At 38.4% G+C, this 17,087-nt stretch overlaps 1 protein-coding gene across 3 annotated transcripts in view; it reads right to left on the bottom strand.

Annotated features, from left to right (window-relative positions):
• The window catches only part of LOC127627686 (transcription factor COE1-A-like), a 163,002-nt gene that overhangs the window by 131,186 nt on the left and 14,729 nt on the right, over positions 1–17,087 (bottom strand). For all 3 annotated transcript variants that reach the window (XM_052104174.1, XM_052104176.1, XM_052104175.1), the window contains exon 6: positions 11,447–11,515. In XM_052104174.1, the coding sequence (XP_051960134.1) occupies positions 11,447–11,515 (69 nt within the window). The remainder of the gene's footprint in view (positions 1–11,446; positions 11,516–17,087) is intronic.

Genomic DNA, 17,087 nt, shown 5'->3' with positions numbered 1-17,087 from the left:
CACACACACGCACACACAAACACACACACACACACACACACACACACACACACACACACACACACACACACACACACACACAAACACAAACACAAACACACACACACACCAAATTACAAACATAAAACATTCAAATTGTCAGAACTGTGATGAAGCAGTTAGCATACAGTATGTGTTCCAGATGTGCATTGAGTGCTCTTATGGAGACCCAGGTTCGAATCAAGCATGCACAATTTGTCTGATCCCATTCCTGTCACTCTATACTGTTTATAAATAATAATAATCTGTATTAATTATGAAACCAAATTGTCCTCAAATAACTTAGTTAAGCTGTGCCAAAGAATGCTTAAGGCTGCTAGGGTGTTGAGAATAGTTGCCAGGGTGTTGCTGTGCTGTTGATAAGATGTTCTGAGTACATTAGTATATGACTGCTAGGGTGTTCTTGGTGGTTGCATTGCATTTTGGTGGTTGCTAGTGTGTTTTGGTGGGTAGCTTAAAAGAGTCCACCTCCAAGTCAGCTATAGAACTATAATGTAAAGGTCTGAATGAGAAACAGAGGACACCAGTGTGAACCCTCCCAAGTCTGTTCTTCTATATGAGATGCTAATAGGAAAGCTAAAGGGATTGAGTGACAGTTGAATTCAGAGGCCATGATTGACATCTCACACAAACACACACCCAATCCTCTTCATGATGTTTAAAGCAGTGAGGGAAAAGGAATTCAACCACATTCTGACACGACACACACCAACAGCTCTGCCACGTTTCAACCCCACCCCTTGTAAGCCATACACTGTAAACCTTAATAAGTTATCAAAACTTACAAAATTTGAGGCAATCAGTTACATAAATTTTTTTAAGTTAATAGAAATTTCAGAATTTGATTTTGTACTACACATGCATATTAATGGCTCATAACTTGAAATATTGAATAAGCTATCACAGAACTTTGAAGGTCCAAAAAGCACAGAATGGCAGCATAAAAGTTATCCACATGATTACGTCTTCAGAAGAGATATGATAGGTGTGGGTGAGAAACACATCAACATTTAAGTCCTTTTTTTACTTTAAATTCTCCTCCCTGCCCAGTAGGTGGCGATATGCACAAAGAATGTGAATCGCCAAAAACAAAAAAGAAGAAAGTGAAAGGAAAAGTGAAAGTGGAGATATATATATATATATATATATATATATATATATATATATATATATATATATAAATCTCCACTTTCACTTTTCTTCAGAAGCTATATAATAGCTGTGGTTGAGAAACTGATCAATATTTAAGTCATTTAATATATATATATATATATATATATATATATATATATATATATATATATATATATATATATATATATATATATATTAAATGACTTAAATATTGATCAGTTTCTCAACCACAGCTATTATATCGCTTCTGAAGATATGGATTTAGTAATGGATTACATTTAAGCAGCCTTTATGTGCTTTGTAGACCTTCAAAGGTCTGGTCACCATTTACTTGCATTGTATGGACCAACAGAGCTGAGATATTTAAAAAAAAAATCTTTGTGTTCTGCAGAAGAAAGAAAGTCATACACATCTGGGATGGCATGAGGGTGAGTAAATGATGAGAGAAGTTTCATTTTTGGTCGAACTATCCCTTTAATGCTCCAAATTCTTACTTTGCTTGGCAATTATAAACAGCCTTCAGTTAGAATAATAAACTATATTTTATATAAAACGCATAAAAACAGGGGGTGGATGTGATATTTTAACACCACGTTATTAAAAAAAGAGATGCTAAACTTGACTGAGAATTCAAAATGTGAAAAAAGGAAAAGAAAATAGAACGAAGCAATAGCAAGAAGGAAAAAAAAACAGGCCGTGATGGAAAGAATGTGAGGTAATATTTCATTGAAAAGAGAAAGAGAGAGAGCAAAGGAGAGATGGACATGCTCGCACTCAGATAAATGCGTACGCCTCTTTTGGGGTCAACCAGGCGCATGATAGGATTGTCAGCAGTGTCGACAAGTCGTTAAGCGTATATTAACTTTGAGAGGTGTAGAGGCGATGCTGTTATTATCTTTTTTCCAGGCTGGGATTAAATGGGCCACACGCAGCCTGTCACAAAGACCTGCCACTGAGAATGTACGAGGAACCTCGTGGCGCTACACTGACAACTGAGCGCTACGGATTTCCCCCCTCCGCCATTCACCCCTTTCTGATTTCTGTCAGTCTTTCTCACACTAGCCACTCAGACTGTGTTTTTGTATTTCTTCTTGCTTCAATAGGCCAATCTGGACAGGATTAACTTAACAATGGTCGCCTTAGTCTAATTTGAGACAATCGTATGCTGGGCAATACCGCTAATTAAATTATTAACGCCACATTGTTATCCTGCCAGTGTGGTCCAAATAGAACTCTTATCGAGTGGTCCCAAACAGCATTTTGACAGTTAAGATATACTTAAAAACTTGTGAATGTCATTTGCAATAACCAACACATCAAACCCAGTGGCACCATGCTTGACATTTTCTCTGAACTAACTTTCCATCTCTGAAACTGGTCTCAATAGTGGATGTATAAAGTCAGTTTGTCTTTACAAAAGTTCAGCAAGTATTGGCAATGACTACCACCCCTGGAGTCACGAGTTCAAATTCAGGGTGTGCTGAGTGACTCCAGCCAGGTCTCCTAAGCAACCAAATTGCCCCAGTTGCTAGGGAGGGTAGAGTCACATGGGGTAACCTCATTGCGGTCACAATTTGGGGTTCTCGCTCTCGATGGGGTGCATGGTAAGTTGTGCTTGTATCGCAGAGAATAGCATGAGTCTGTCTCATGCCGTGAGTCTCCGTGGTGTCATGCACAGCGAGTCACATGATAAGATGTGCGGATTGACGGTCTCAGAAGCAGAGGCAACTGAGACTTGTCCTCCGTCACCCGGATTGAGGTGGGTAACCGCACCACCACGAGGACCTACTAAGTAGTGGGAATTGGCCATTCCAAATTGGGGAGAAAAGGGGATAATTAAAAATCATATTTATATTGTAAGTATCATAAAAAACTGTCATAATCATGCCCAGCTATTTCAGATACTGCTTTTCTTAAAAATCTATTTTACCTGCATGCTACAGATAGTGGACCTGTCTGGCAGACATCTCGGCCTGGATGAAGGAACACCACCTTCAACTCAACCCTGCCAAGACCGAACTCCTTGTCTTTCCAGCCAACCCGGCTGTTGAACACAACATCACCGTGCAGCTGGGTCCAACTACAGTTTCGCCTTCCAAAACGGTCAGAAATCTAGGGGTAACCATTGATGATGAGCTAAATTTCACAGACCACATTTCAAAAACTGCAAGATCTTGTAGATTTACACTCTACAATATCAGGAAGATAAGACCCTTCCTCTCTGTACATGCCACACAACTGCTCGTTCAGTCACTTGTCATAACTAGACTGGACTACTGTAACGCTCTCATTGCAGGCCTTCCTGCATGTGCTATTAGACCTCTCCAAATGATCCAGAATGCAGCAGCACGTCTGGTCTTTAATGAACCTAAGAGAGCACATGTTACACCACTCTTTGTCTCTCTCCACTGGCTGCCGGTTCATGCCCGTTTTAAATTCAAGGCCCTGATGCTGGCATATAAAACAGTCACTGGGTCTGCTCCAGCATACCTTAAAACATTTATGCAGAGCTACGTTCCCACCAGAAGCCTGCGGTCGGCTAAGGAACATCGCCTTGTCGTACCAAAACAAAGAGGCACCAAAACACTTTCCCGGACTTTCAGTTTCATCATACCACGGTGGTGGAATGACCTTCCCAACTCAATCCGGGAAGCTAACTCACTCTCTATCTTCAAAAAACGGCTAAAAACACATCTTTTCCAAAAGCACTTAACCGGTCAATAAAAAAAAAAAAAATATATATATATATATATATATATTTATATTTACATTTCTTGTTGCACTTAAATCTGTTTTGTATACTATTATGATGATAGTGAAACTTTGTAATATGGCACTTTTTTTGTACCACTGTCTCCCTAAGATGATTCGCTGATGTTCTTCCTCTTTTGTAAGTCGCTTTGGATAAAAGCGTCTGCCAAATGAATAAATGTAAATGTAAATGTAAATGCATGCTGTGAAATTTTTGCTTAAAACTGCACTTTTTCAGCAGGCCATTAAATGTAAAATTCAAGGGCATGGTGACCCATTTCCCCCATCAGCTCTGTGAATGTTGTTTTGGTTAGAGAACAGAGATCCAGATGTTGAGCTCTAAGCACTGAGAGTCAGGCCGGCCAAGAAGTGCTGAGAACCGAGTCTAGGGGGTACAGGAAGTCCCACGGTATCAACGGGAACTCTCACATTCCATTCTTTGCCGGCCCTCTGACAGCTTTTGACATCTCCCAGCGTGGGGCTCACAGCGTCACCGCAAGACCCTTCGTGATCCCAGAGAAGATAGTGGACTACTTCCTTCAAAAGATGAAACTAAAACACAGCAGATTTTATTGTGAGATGCTGTGTTTGCTCAAGATGCCTAAAACAGCTGGGGAGCATCCAATGCAACCAGGATACATCAGCTAATATTCTCTTAAAGGAATAGTAAGATGATACAAGTTGAGATCGAGTGTAGCTGTTTGGACAACATCTGTATCATGCTGTCTATGACCAAAGAAAAATATTTTTGGCTCATACAAATAAACAAATAAACAAAAAATAACAAAAGCGTTGCCCCATAGACTTATAATGAGATTCAGTCCTCTAAAAGGAATATTCCAGGTTAAACACGTATTTAACAAAGAATTTTCCATTAAAGGTACTAGTGGTAGTGTATTAAAGTAACATATTATAAGAAACCAAGAAACTATTGCCAGTTATGAACATTTAATGGAAGTCTATGCAGCAAGCAAACAACTGTTGCCCCATAGACTACCATTAAGAGTCAGTCATTTGAAAGGAATATACCAGGGTAAACTAGTATTTACATAACCCAGAATATCCCTTTAAAAGTACTGGTGGTAGAGTGTTAAAGTTACTTGTTGAAAAAGTTATTAAAAGGTATGCACTTTCAATGGAAGTCTATGGGACATGCATACAGCCGTTGCCTCACTGACTTCCGTTAATGGCCAGTAGTCTACTTTTAATGTCATTTTTCAGGTTAAACTTGAATTTAACCTGGAATAATATTTTAAAAGTATCACTGGCTTTGTGTTAAAATAACATGTAAAATAGACAAAACAAAAAAAGGGTTAACAGTTTTGCACATAGAATGAAAGTATATGGGGCAAGCAAATGTTGCACATAGACTTCCATTGAGAGTCTGTAAAAACAAGTAAACGTACTAAAAGTAAACTAACCTGGAATTTTCCTTTAAAAGTAGTGATGGTAGTGTGTTTAAGTGACTTTCTAAAAGCAGCTTTCTAAAGAAGTTTGTTGCGGAAAATGTAACATATTAGAAAGTCTAAAGATGTTCTCACTGGTATAAACACACCCACCCCTCCTTTGCCAGAGGATCTAACATCACAATCATAATAGGCCGCTTGTAAGTGGAGATGTTTAAAACGGGCCGACAGGAAAGAGTTTGCCACCAATTGACATGCTGCCATCCTTTTAAAGACAGCATTATCTCTTCCTGTAAAACAAATACACAAATACTCAATCACTACAGCTAGGTTTAGGGACATGGCTATTTATCCAAGGTTTTTTTGGTATCCTAAACATAAACAGAAGTGAGAAGGGAGGGTCTGAAATAAAATGAGATGTGAACAATAGACATTCAGGGCTGCAGGGGTTGAGGACTTGAGGAAGGTGGGGGTGAAGGCCCTGAACTGAAAGTGATTAAACTGGGAGGAAGAAAGGAGAAAAGAAGGAGGCGTCTATTAGATGTCAGTGTGCCTTTGTGTCCATGTCAATGAGAGGGGATTAAAGTATTGGAAATAATCTTACAGAGCTGATGAAAGGTCAATGTCAGAGAGGGAGAGGCCAGGAAGAACATATGGCCAAACCGAGGAGTTGCTAATGTCAAACAGCAGGTTAGAGATGCTAACACACACACACAGAGAAAGAGAGAGAGAGAGAGAGAGAGAGAGAGAGAGAGAGAGAGAGAGCAAGAGAGAGTGTGAGTCAGAGAGAGCGAGAGAGAGAGTGCGAGCGAGAGAGAGTGTAAGTGAGAGAGAGAGAGAGAGAGAGAGAAATAGAGAGCGAGAGAGAGAGCGCGAGCGAGATAGGCCAGTTTATATCAAATAAATAAAGATATCCAGACAAATTAATATGTAAGAACTGGTTTAAACATGGCATAAATCGAAGCTTCCTCTGGTGTTCATTACGAATAAACGGTTTTGATTTGCGGTGTTTCTCGGTTACTGTCTGTGTAGATAAAATGAAACAACTTTCAATGACCTGCAGCAATACGGCACACAATTTCATCGACTCGTTCAGAGATATCCTTTGATGAAGGGCAGTTTGTTTATATATCATTTACAATATAAATCTTTCTGCCAATATTAACCAAAACAACTAACAACAACCTGCAGTTAAACACCATGCGGTTTTGACTATTCATTCAAAGATATTCTGGAAACACTTTTAGTAGATATTCTTGATATCAACAATTCAGTTTTCACTAGTTAAAATGATAATTGTTGATATCAGGAATTCGATATCTACTAGTATCAATGGCAGTTTTTGATATCAGAAATTAAATTTCCACTAGTAACAATGCTAATTCTTGATATCAACAATTACACATTATGTGTGTACACAATACACATTTTAACTAGTGAAAACTGAATTGTTGATATCAAGAATTCATATCCTGGAAATGAATAAAAGTTAAATCGGCTTGCCATATGTTTCCTTTGTTTAGGATTTATAAAGAGGTTTCTTAATGATTAATAAGTCATTTACAAATGCATTATAAATCATTTATATGCAGTCATAACAACATGCCTAAAAATGGCAACTTTTATCCAATACTTGCCAAATAGTGTACATTTTAATTTTAACATATTATAAATGCTTAATAAATACACCTATTTATACTTATATTAATAACATTATAACATGCCCTAAAATATTACTAATTTCAACACTGTGCAAAAATAGACTAATATAGGGAGATTAAAAGTAGGGATTATGTCTGTTTGTGTTTATTCACATAACTGTACTGTCTTGACTCACTTGTGTTGTCACTGTCCTTGTCACGTTGATGTGAAAAGAATGGTTTAAACTAGTCCTAGATACCTAAAATCCTCTGCAAAAACTCCTTTAGGTCTTTGTGCCCATTCACTGCATATATTATATAATAAAGCCCGATGAGCATTAAACCATACAGAACTTTATGTACAGGTTTCTATTGTTGGCAACTCCTTAATAAATGCTTCATAGGTGTCCACTTTACATTTATAAACATTTTTGTAAATGACTAATGGTTAGTAGGTGTTATTAAGCATTTATAACATGTGAGTTGAAATGGCTCAGTATTTGGAAGGTATTGCATGAAAGTCACCTTTTTATGCATGTTGTTATAACTGCATGTAATTTATAATCCCTTAACAAAGGAAACATTATTGTAAAGTGTTACCAAAATTCTTAGACAAAGGGAATGGGTACACACAGTTTGTTTACACATGTTAAGACTATAAACCTTATTGTCTGTGTGAACAAACCAAAACAACCAACAAACAACATCCACCATCCAGTTTTGTCGACACATTCAAATATATTCTTAGATGAAAGGCAAGGGTAGATATTGTTTTCTTACACATGTTGTTTGCAATTTAAATCTTAGTAAATATGAAATTTGTTATTTGTTAATAAGGGGTCATTAGTGTTTTTAACACAGATTTGGATTAGCCGTGTTCTTTGTGTATCTAATTAGTGCATCACTCTCAATGCAAATCCAGGAGAATTAGCCATAGCCAGACTAATTACTGGTGTGAAATCAAATCGGCTCGTTGAAAGAAGTGTGCGCTAATGAGCCCTTATTAACCAAATGAATTAACTCAGAGGAAGAAGGCAGAACCCATTTTTATTTTTATTTAGGTTGCGTGTTTAGAGAAAATAATAAGTCATAATCGAGTCAGTGTCATTGAGCTTGTGAGAAAATGTCTAGATGCCAGGAACACATACCAAAATCAGGTTATTTTCTCTATTTTCCCCCACCTCTCTATGTTTTTGTTCTTTCCTCCATGACCCATTTCTCTGGGCTCCAGAAACATGCAACGGGACATCAGGAGTGACACAATCAGATCAGATCACAACATCAAAACACTCTCACCTTTATGACACACACTTAATGGTGTGCAAAATAACAAAAACAAATTCTATATGCAAAGAAATAATATGTGGGAGGATTATTAAAGCCGAAGGGAAAATATGATTCACAAATGCATCGCAATACTTCCTCAAACAATTCTGCATTATTCTGCAAATTTTAATTCTGATTTGAACTTCCTAATAGATGTGTAATGCCAAAAAACTGTCACGTGGTATACAAAATATGCCTCATTAATTTTGGCAACATGACTACATTTCTCCTTTTGTGTTCAGCAGACAAAAAAAAAAGTCATATGGGTTTGGAACAAAAAATAACACAATTTTGGATAAATTATTAAATTACGGTAAGATCTGGGATTTGTTTTTTTCAAGTATTAAGCTGATTTAATTATAATATTAGTCTTGAAGTTAAAACTAGTCTGCAGTTCTTGAAGACCATCTAGTGGGACATTTTGTTGCACATGGGACCAATGCACATGAGTTTCTCAAAAAGGTTCATATTCAGTCTGCTTGCTCAGTGAGGTTTAAAGGTGTGTGTGTGTGCGTGTATAGGAGAGTGTAAGCCACATCTGGCCCTCAGGAGTTCTGACCCGTTGTGGTCAAGTGAAGCATAAACTATGTAGGCTACCTATGAACACGTGAGTCAGGTATATAGGTCTGTTGTGTCCGACTGCGGTCGGCTGAGCAGCTACAGTCGCACCTGAGTCCATTCTGCTGGAACGGGTCAATAACTGAAACTGAACAGCCATAACTGTCCAACTGACAGCTGTCTAAACATCTAGCAAACAAGCAGAGCAAATGAGTCAAGACCTGCTAAATAATACAAATTCCCTTTCAATTAAGATAATTTTTCTACCCAAATGGCATTTTTTTAAGCATAAACCGCACTAAAATGTATATATATATCTATATATATATATAGATATATATATACTGTATATATAGAGAGAGAGAGAGACGTTCCATGAGTACTGATGACTCAAAACATCAGCACTCGGACGCTTCACTGTGTGTATCGCTCCACTTGTGTTCATGCGGTTCTAAACTAAAGTGTAAGAGGAGTGCAGAAGTGTTAAGAGTAGGGCTGTCAATCGATTACAATTTTTAATCAAATTAATTACATGGTGTACCGATTAATTAATCACGATTAATCGCATTTAATCGCATATACAAATATTTGCTGAGAAAGCCCCTCATATAAAATAATTCAATATATTATGATGAAATAATTATTCATAGTTATCTTTAAATATTTAAAACTTATATATATATATATATATATATATATATATATATATATATATATATATATATATATATATATATATACATACACAAATATATATATATATATATATATATATATATATATATATATATATATATATATATATATACATACACAAATATATATATAAAAAAAATATTCAGATAATTATTATGCCTTATATTCTTGTGGCAGAAGAGTTATATTACAATGTATTGTTTACTACCATATTATTGATCATATGTCAGTCATTCGCATACAGTTCACAGCAATCCATTTCACAAGTGAATTTGTCCATCAGATCGAGATTTATTATGAGGGCTTGTTTAAGGACCCGTCAATGTACACCTGCATCAGACATGCTTGTGTAGCATCTTGGGTGCGTTGCATCATAAACATAAAATTTTAGGTCATTGTGTCAAGTTAAAATATTTTTAATACTCTATTATTCTATTATTTTAATCACACAGAATTAACGTGTAAATTGACAGCCCTTGTTAAGAGCTATATGTGTCTCATTTACAGTTACAAATCTGATGTTACAGAGTTTAGCCAGCAGGTGGCAGCAAAATATATGAGCCAGTTCAGGTGACATGAAGCGAGTCAGTCAGTCAGTGTTTACATTCATCATCACTATGTGATCGCTCAGATTACAATTAAACTACTAAAGCAAGGAAACCACTTCCAATGGATTTAAACTAACAACTTCAGCATTAAGGCTCATCGCAGCTGAGAGACACAACAGTGATTAATTACACAAACTCAAGGTGCTTACCTCTTACAGGAGTTTCCACATTGGAGAGGAAATACTGTTCAAAATGGTGGAGGACATTGCGTTTTCTACAGTGAATGACTCTTGCACACTGGCTACCATAAAATAGAGAGGAATACCCCCACTTGGACAGCTATTTTTCCACAGAGAAAATAGGATGCATTTGACCAAAATTACATTATCTGACTAACACACTACAGCATCTCTGCTTGGGAGTGGCAACAGGTGATCGTACATGCTCCATATCTCTCTCTCTCTCTCTCTCTCTCTCTCACACACACTCACACACATTCTTGTTTCTCCAGTAGCTTGTTAGAAACAGCCCAATATATATATATATATATATATATATATATATATATATATATATATATATATATATATTCCATGTGGTATAAATCAAATTATTTTTTCCCTTCGGATATAGATTCCCATTGAGATGTACCCTTGATTTGTTGCCTTTTCCAATGTCATGGGCAGATTGTAAAAAAAAGACATTATAAAGTCTTGGGAAACTGGGAAATATTCCAGAAAAGGCTTTTTCAGACCAAATCAAATGTTCTTGCGTGCGGGTTGTCTCCGGACCGGTTGGGCAACTTTTGATATGTTCACCTTTAACCATTTTCATTAAGCATAGCAGTTCACAATGTGGAAAAAATTGCTTTTCTATATCTTGAGAATCGTAACCTGTCAAATTAAATGCTCTAAGACAACAGCCAATAGCTTCCACATTACAAAACAGCTCTGTACAACTCATAACTCTTCACAGCAAGCCTGTAGCTATCAAGCTAAATGCTAAAAACAATGAAACACCTCAACTCGATAATCATTCGGTACAATTGTGATGAGAAGAATAGCATCTCAGCATGCTAGTTTGAGATGCAAGCTGGCACTGTTTTGGCAGCATGAGGGGGACCTACACAATATTAGGCAGGTGGTTTTAATGTTGTGGCTGATCGGTGTATACACTGTGAAGGCCTTAGGACTCCAGCATGTCCTGAGAACAACTTCAAAAGCAACGTCAACCACACCCTCAAATGGTGTATGATGATAACAATGAAACAGAGTATTAAACACTTTCAGGAACAAACACAGACACACAAACAGTGTAAGAAAGTGTTAATGAGGGAGAGATATCCTACCTGTCGATGATGACGGGATCAGAGGGCGTCTCGTTACGGTTCCCACAACTCTTTTTGTCACAACAACGACTGAAGGGAAGCAAGGCCAGGGGAAAAGCAGAGAGAAAAAATCTGTTAAAAACAACCTGATCACAGGAAAATTATGCGACTTATTATGTATACTTACATATAATTATGACTTATAATTATGTTACACGGTTCCTTACAAATTCTCCCAAACAAATGAGATTTTTAAGGTTAATGATCTATCAAGTTTTAAATCAACAAACGTACCTCCATGTCCTAAATCATAAACCTAACCTGTAGTTTTACAAATATGACAAGAAAAACACAATTGCTGAAACCATCATGTCATTTAGTAGTGTTTCTATGATACCTTCAGTGTTGACTCACATGTTCTTCAGGAGTCATACTCCGGTTAAGCTACTGTTTTACTTGATTCGCTTGTAAATGTAGTTGGTTATGTAATGCGAATGTAAACGTGCTATAGTAAAACTATAACTTTAAGATGTCATAAGATAGATTTCTGGGAGGAACAGGGTGAAAATTAAGTGTTTATGAACTGATCATGTGCGTGTGATTTATGTTGAAAGTGAATAAAAGTCGTTGTTGTAGCATCTCTAGTGTTAATATTAATATTATAGAAAACTTGATACATACAACAAGCCACATAAAAATCATTTAGCAAAAATGTACTTATTGTAACATGAGTCTATGAGACCAGGGGTGTGTTTCCCGTACTACTACATAACTCACTGTTTAACCACCATAGCATGATGTATCATTTGAGAAATTAACTAGCTAGTCATGACTGTTTCCCGAAATCATTGTAAGTATGTCGCCTATCCATTGTTTGAACCATGTGGGTTTGACAATATAGAGCTATTGTTTAAGATGATATGCAGGGGCAGGAGTAATACTTCTGTGGATATGAAATTATAATAGCTCTTTTACAGGTACACCAGTGTGGAGCGGAGGGGGGTGGGGCCGGTCGGAATATCGAGCACCCGGTCCCCAATCGGCCTGATGAGGCGCGCGAGGGATAAAGGTGGCCGGTGACGATGATTCGAGAGAGAGAGAATTACGGGCAAGTCCGCATGTGTGTTTATTTATGTTGTGTTTTAAGTTTCTTATTAAATTATTATTTATGTTGACAAGCCGGTTCTCGCCTCCTCCTTGCCCATCCTTTAACTGTTTTACATTGGTGCCAAAATCCGGGAGGGAGGAGGGATGCCCGTCGCAGAGTCCTCAACACTGCCGTCCACCCAGGGGAGCGCCGCTGCCATCTGCCGGGTGACGGAGTAGCCCGACTGCCCGGATGCGGGGTACAGCCGTCGTCTGCGGGGCAAGTGGGGACTGGATACCCCGACCGCCTGGAGCGAGGGAGCCGCTGCCGGGGGCGGAGGAGTGCCCTGCCGTCCCCAGAGACGCGGAGGGGTCGAGGGAAGACCGCCGTCTGCGAGGGGAGGAGGGAAGAAACTCTCCGACCGCCCGGAGCGGTAGAGCCGCTGCCAGGGGCGGAGGAGTGTCCCCATTTGCCGCCAGAAAAGCGGAGGCGCGTTCTGCCTGCTGGGGGTCGACGGTTTCGCTCCGGTTCGCCTGAGTGTGGAGGAGTGTTCGAGGACCACGTGACGGTACATCAGAGAACCGGTGAGTGAGCTTTTTCTCTCTCTCCTCTCTCTCTCCCTGTCGCACCGTGTTGGCCTTTTCCCTCGCCTATTTTGTTTTGTTGTTTTCCCCTCCTGTCACCTCCCAGGGCGAGGAAGACGGGGATGACCACGCGGGACGCAAGATACACCCCGCCCCAGGGATGGGGGGGTGTACGTCATGCCGGTGGCACCCCGGCCTGAGATAACGCTGGGAGGAGTGTGGAGCGGAGGGGGGCGGGTCGGAATATCGCGCGCCCGGTCCCCAATCGGCCTGATGAGGCGCGCGAGGGATAAAGGCGGCCGGTGACGATGGTTCGAGAGACAGAGAGAATTACGGGCATGTCCGCATGTGTGTTTGTTTATGTTGTGTTTTAAGTTTCTTATTAAATTATTATTTATGTTGACAAGCCGGTTCTTGCCTCCTCCTTGCCCATCCTTTAACTGTTTTACAACCAGAAAGCTGTTTAAAGCACAAAAGCTGCTGAAGACATGAAAGCTGCATGTACAATATAAATGCGACAGATACATTGTGCTACTATAGTGGGGATTCCCTTTATAGACTTTGGGATTCCCCCTGCGCATTTGAGCATATACGCATATGCACAATTTTCAAAAACCAGAACGGCACTAATGTGCTAACATGGACACATAAACAGAAGCCGTGTGTGATTAAGCGTTTCAATTAACAGCCTTTAATCGTCTCCATTTGCATTTTCATGACATTTCTGAATGCTGTTTCTGCAAAACCCAGTGTAAGAACATAAACATGGTTAAAGTCTTGACAGAATGAAAGATATAGAAGCATCTGCAAAGTGAAATGATGCCCACACAACAAACTAACAAGGAACTATGCTTCCAATCACAGGTTGTTTGCTGTTTGCGAATGTTCTTTGGAACCACGGTTTGGGGAAAGACCAAATCATTGAACTATGTTGGTAATGCTGAAACTTGCAACCATACTTGGCTAACAATGGTTTTGGGAAATGCACTCCATACGTCTATACTTCATTGTATAGATAAATATATACAATGTAAGTGAATGGTGACTGAGTCTAACATTGTGCCTAACATCTCCTCTTGAGTTCCACAGAAGAAAGAAAGTCATGCTGGCTTGGAACAACATGAAGGTGAGTAAATGATGATGTAATTTTCCTCTTTGGGTGTACTATCCTTTTAAGGTGTGTGAGGGGCTTCAGCAGTGCTTTGGAGAGACCACCGGCATCATATTTCCACCACACAGATGGCAGAAGGACACTGAATAAGTGCTGGGGACAAAACTGTCACATGAAACCCTTGGCATTGTCCTTCCCCCTTCGATTTCTCTTCATCCCACAACTCCCTCTGTTTCCACCCTCATGTTAAACTCTTTCTCTTATTACCTCAGCCCCCTGTTTTCTCAAACGACAATTTTAGACGTCTCATTAGACTTTATCATCCATTCATTCATTGACTATAAGCATTGACAAGATGGTATCTTGAGATGTACTGTGCTTATTTATAAGGAATCTTGTGGGATGCTACTTATATAATACACCTTATATTCGTCAGGTATGCATGATGAATGTCTTTCTTTAGAAGCCAACATGTTTGCCCCTCCTTCTGCAAGGCTTCCTCAACTAGGTCAGTGTCCTCCCAAAGGACTGGAACAAGGGAGAGCATTGGATATGTGTGTGTGTTTGTGTATCTATGTGTATGTGTATTTGTACAGTGCAGGAACAAGATTTGTAAGACCCTAACAATCAAATCTGGTAGCATCCATGGGAGACAGAGTTTAGCTCTATAGCCTTTCCTAATACATAGAACCTTGAGTATTGAAATGCACACACTCAAACAAATATCATTAAAACATACAAGTTTTTTATGTTTTTTTAAGAAAATGTGTGTTTGCCAGGGAGTTTCTGATAAAATGGGTATTAACATTATCAAACTGGTTTGGAACCACATGAAGTTGAGTAAATGATGAAATAATTAAAGTTTTGGGGTGAACTATCCCATTAAGGTTAGGAGTTTGTAAGCACAATAGTACAATGCTTGCCTTAGCAACCACTGCTCATTTTTATATGCCTATATCAGCTTATTGGGAGGTGTGGAAGGTTATTAACTTTTTCCTGATAACCTCAAGTTCCTCCCGTAGGACACCCAAAGGAAATCACATCTTAGATCTTAACGCTTCCTTCCTGGTGCTGCTTTTGAAGAAATGGAATCCAAATCGGTTCATGCAATTAACAGGATATAGTCGGAGCTGTCAACGTTGGAACGTGACTACCATCACACATCTCAGCCTTTCTATGATCGCTTTGATTCATGACATGGGATTTGTGTTATGACAACTTTAATCTTTAGAAGAATCATTTTGGCCAGTTTCATGACAAACCACATCCTGAAACACATTTCCAGAACCTTGTCTTCGTTTCTCCCCCCAGTTTGTTAAAATGAGAGGAATAAGCACTTTTGTCCCACATTTGCAAGCTGACATGGCACCATATGGCTAATGGTGGTGTGTGGCAATTAGTGGAGCTGATTTATAGTGAACAGTCTAATTTTCTGCTTATAATTGCTGCAGTGTTTGAACGTACACATACAGACATGCACACACACACACACACACACACACACACACACACACACACACACACAGAGTCAAATTGGCTGGTAGGGGGATGGGGACCTCAATTGATTGCACATAAATTGACTGTCCATTGTAACGGTAAAATATTCCTGTGATTTTTTTTATTGATTTTTTTTGGTATTGAGGAAGTGTGTACACAGAGGTTATTATCATAACCTCAAATATTACAAAGATGAAAACTATCATTGAAAATTATTTAGTTTTCAACTAAATTGACACTATAAATATACTCAAAAATACGAAAACTAAAATGAAGCTACAAATGCAGGCAAACTATCAAAACTGAATTGAAACTTGAAATGTGCGTAAATGTACAAAAACTAAACTGAAACTATAAATGAGGGCAAAAGTATGAAAACTAAACTGAAGCTTTAAATTTATGCAAATGTTCGACTAGAGACTATAGATGTGCACAAAAGTACGAAACTAAACAGAAACTATTAACGTACACAAATGTACTAAAACTAAACTTAAACTATAAATGTATGTTGAAAATACAAAAATAAAATAAAAAAGGTAAATGTACGCAAAAATTCTAAAACTAACCTAAAGGTATAAGTGTACGCAAAAAATTTAAAACAACACTGAAGTTATAAATGTACACACAAGTACAGAACTAAACAAATAATTTAAATGTATGCTAAAATACAAAAACTAAACTTACAGTATAAAAGCACGCAAAAAATTGAAAACCACACTAAAGTTATAAATGCACACAAAAATACAGAACTAAAGAAATAATTCAAATGTACGCAAAACTCCGAAAACTTCTCTACCTCCGTGACTACCCTACGTAACTAATGGTACATTAATTCATGACTGCCTCTACAGCAAAAAAAAATGGCTACTTAAAATCATTGCATCCTTGGACAAACAGGCCTAGAGTGGCCTCACTACTCCTGAACACCAAAAGGGGACATATCTGGACTATTCTGGATTATTTTTGTGTATATTCATGGTTTAAACAGACATCTTTGACTGCTTGATACATATCTCATGTCAAAAGACGCAGTGTCAAGTTATAACTTGGAAAAGGAGAAGCCATTCTGTTTCATTTAGCTGCTCTGGGTCTTGCTGTTTTGAGCACAAACGCAAGTTCTTTCAGCCAACTGTGCTATTTTTAAACAGAGTCGGGCCTACGGGACAGGCAAGGCAGGCAATTGCCTGGGGCCCCAAGCTGGGAAAGGGCCCCCCAAGGGTGGTAATTACAGTAGTTCACAGCAATGACACTTGAAACCCATGATTGGTAATGCTTAGTAGACTAGAATGACATTTTTGAACCCCCAATGACAATGACAATGAAAAAATAAATGTAAATGACATGTTCTTAGGAGTGCCAAACCTTCTAAATTCTGTGGCTTTT

The sequence above is a fragment of the Xyrauchen texanus genome, chromosome 34 (assembly GCF_025860055.1).
Source record: "Xyrauchen texanus isolate HMW12.3.18 chromosome 34, RBS_HiC_50CHRs, whole genome shotgun sequence".
Classification (NCBI taxonomy): Eukaryota; Metazoa; Chordata; class Actinopteri; order Cypriniformes; family Catostomidae; genus Xyrauchen; species Xyrauchen texanus.
This window is presented reverse-complemented; position numbering and strand designations above follow the sequence as displayed.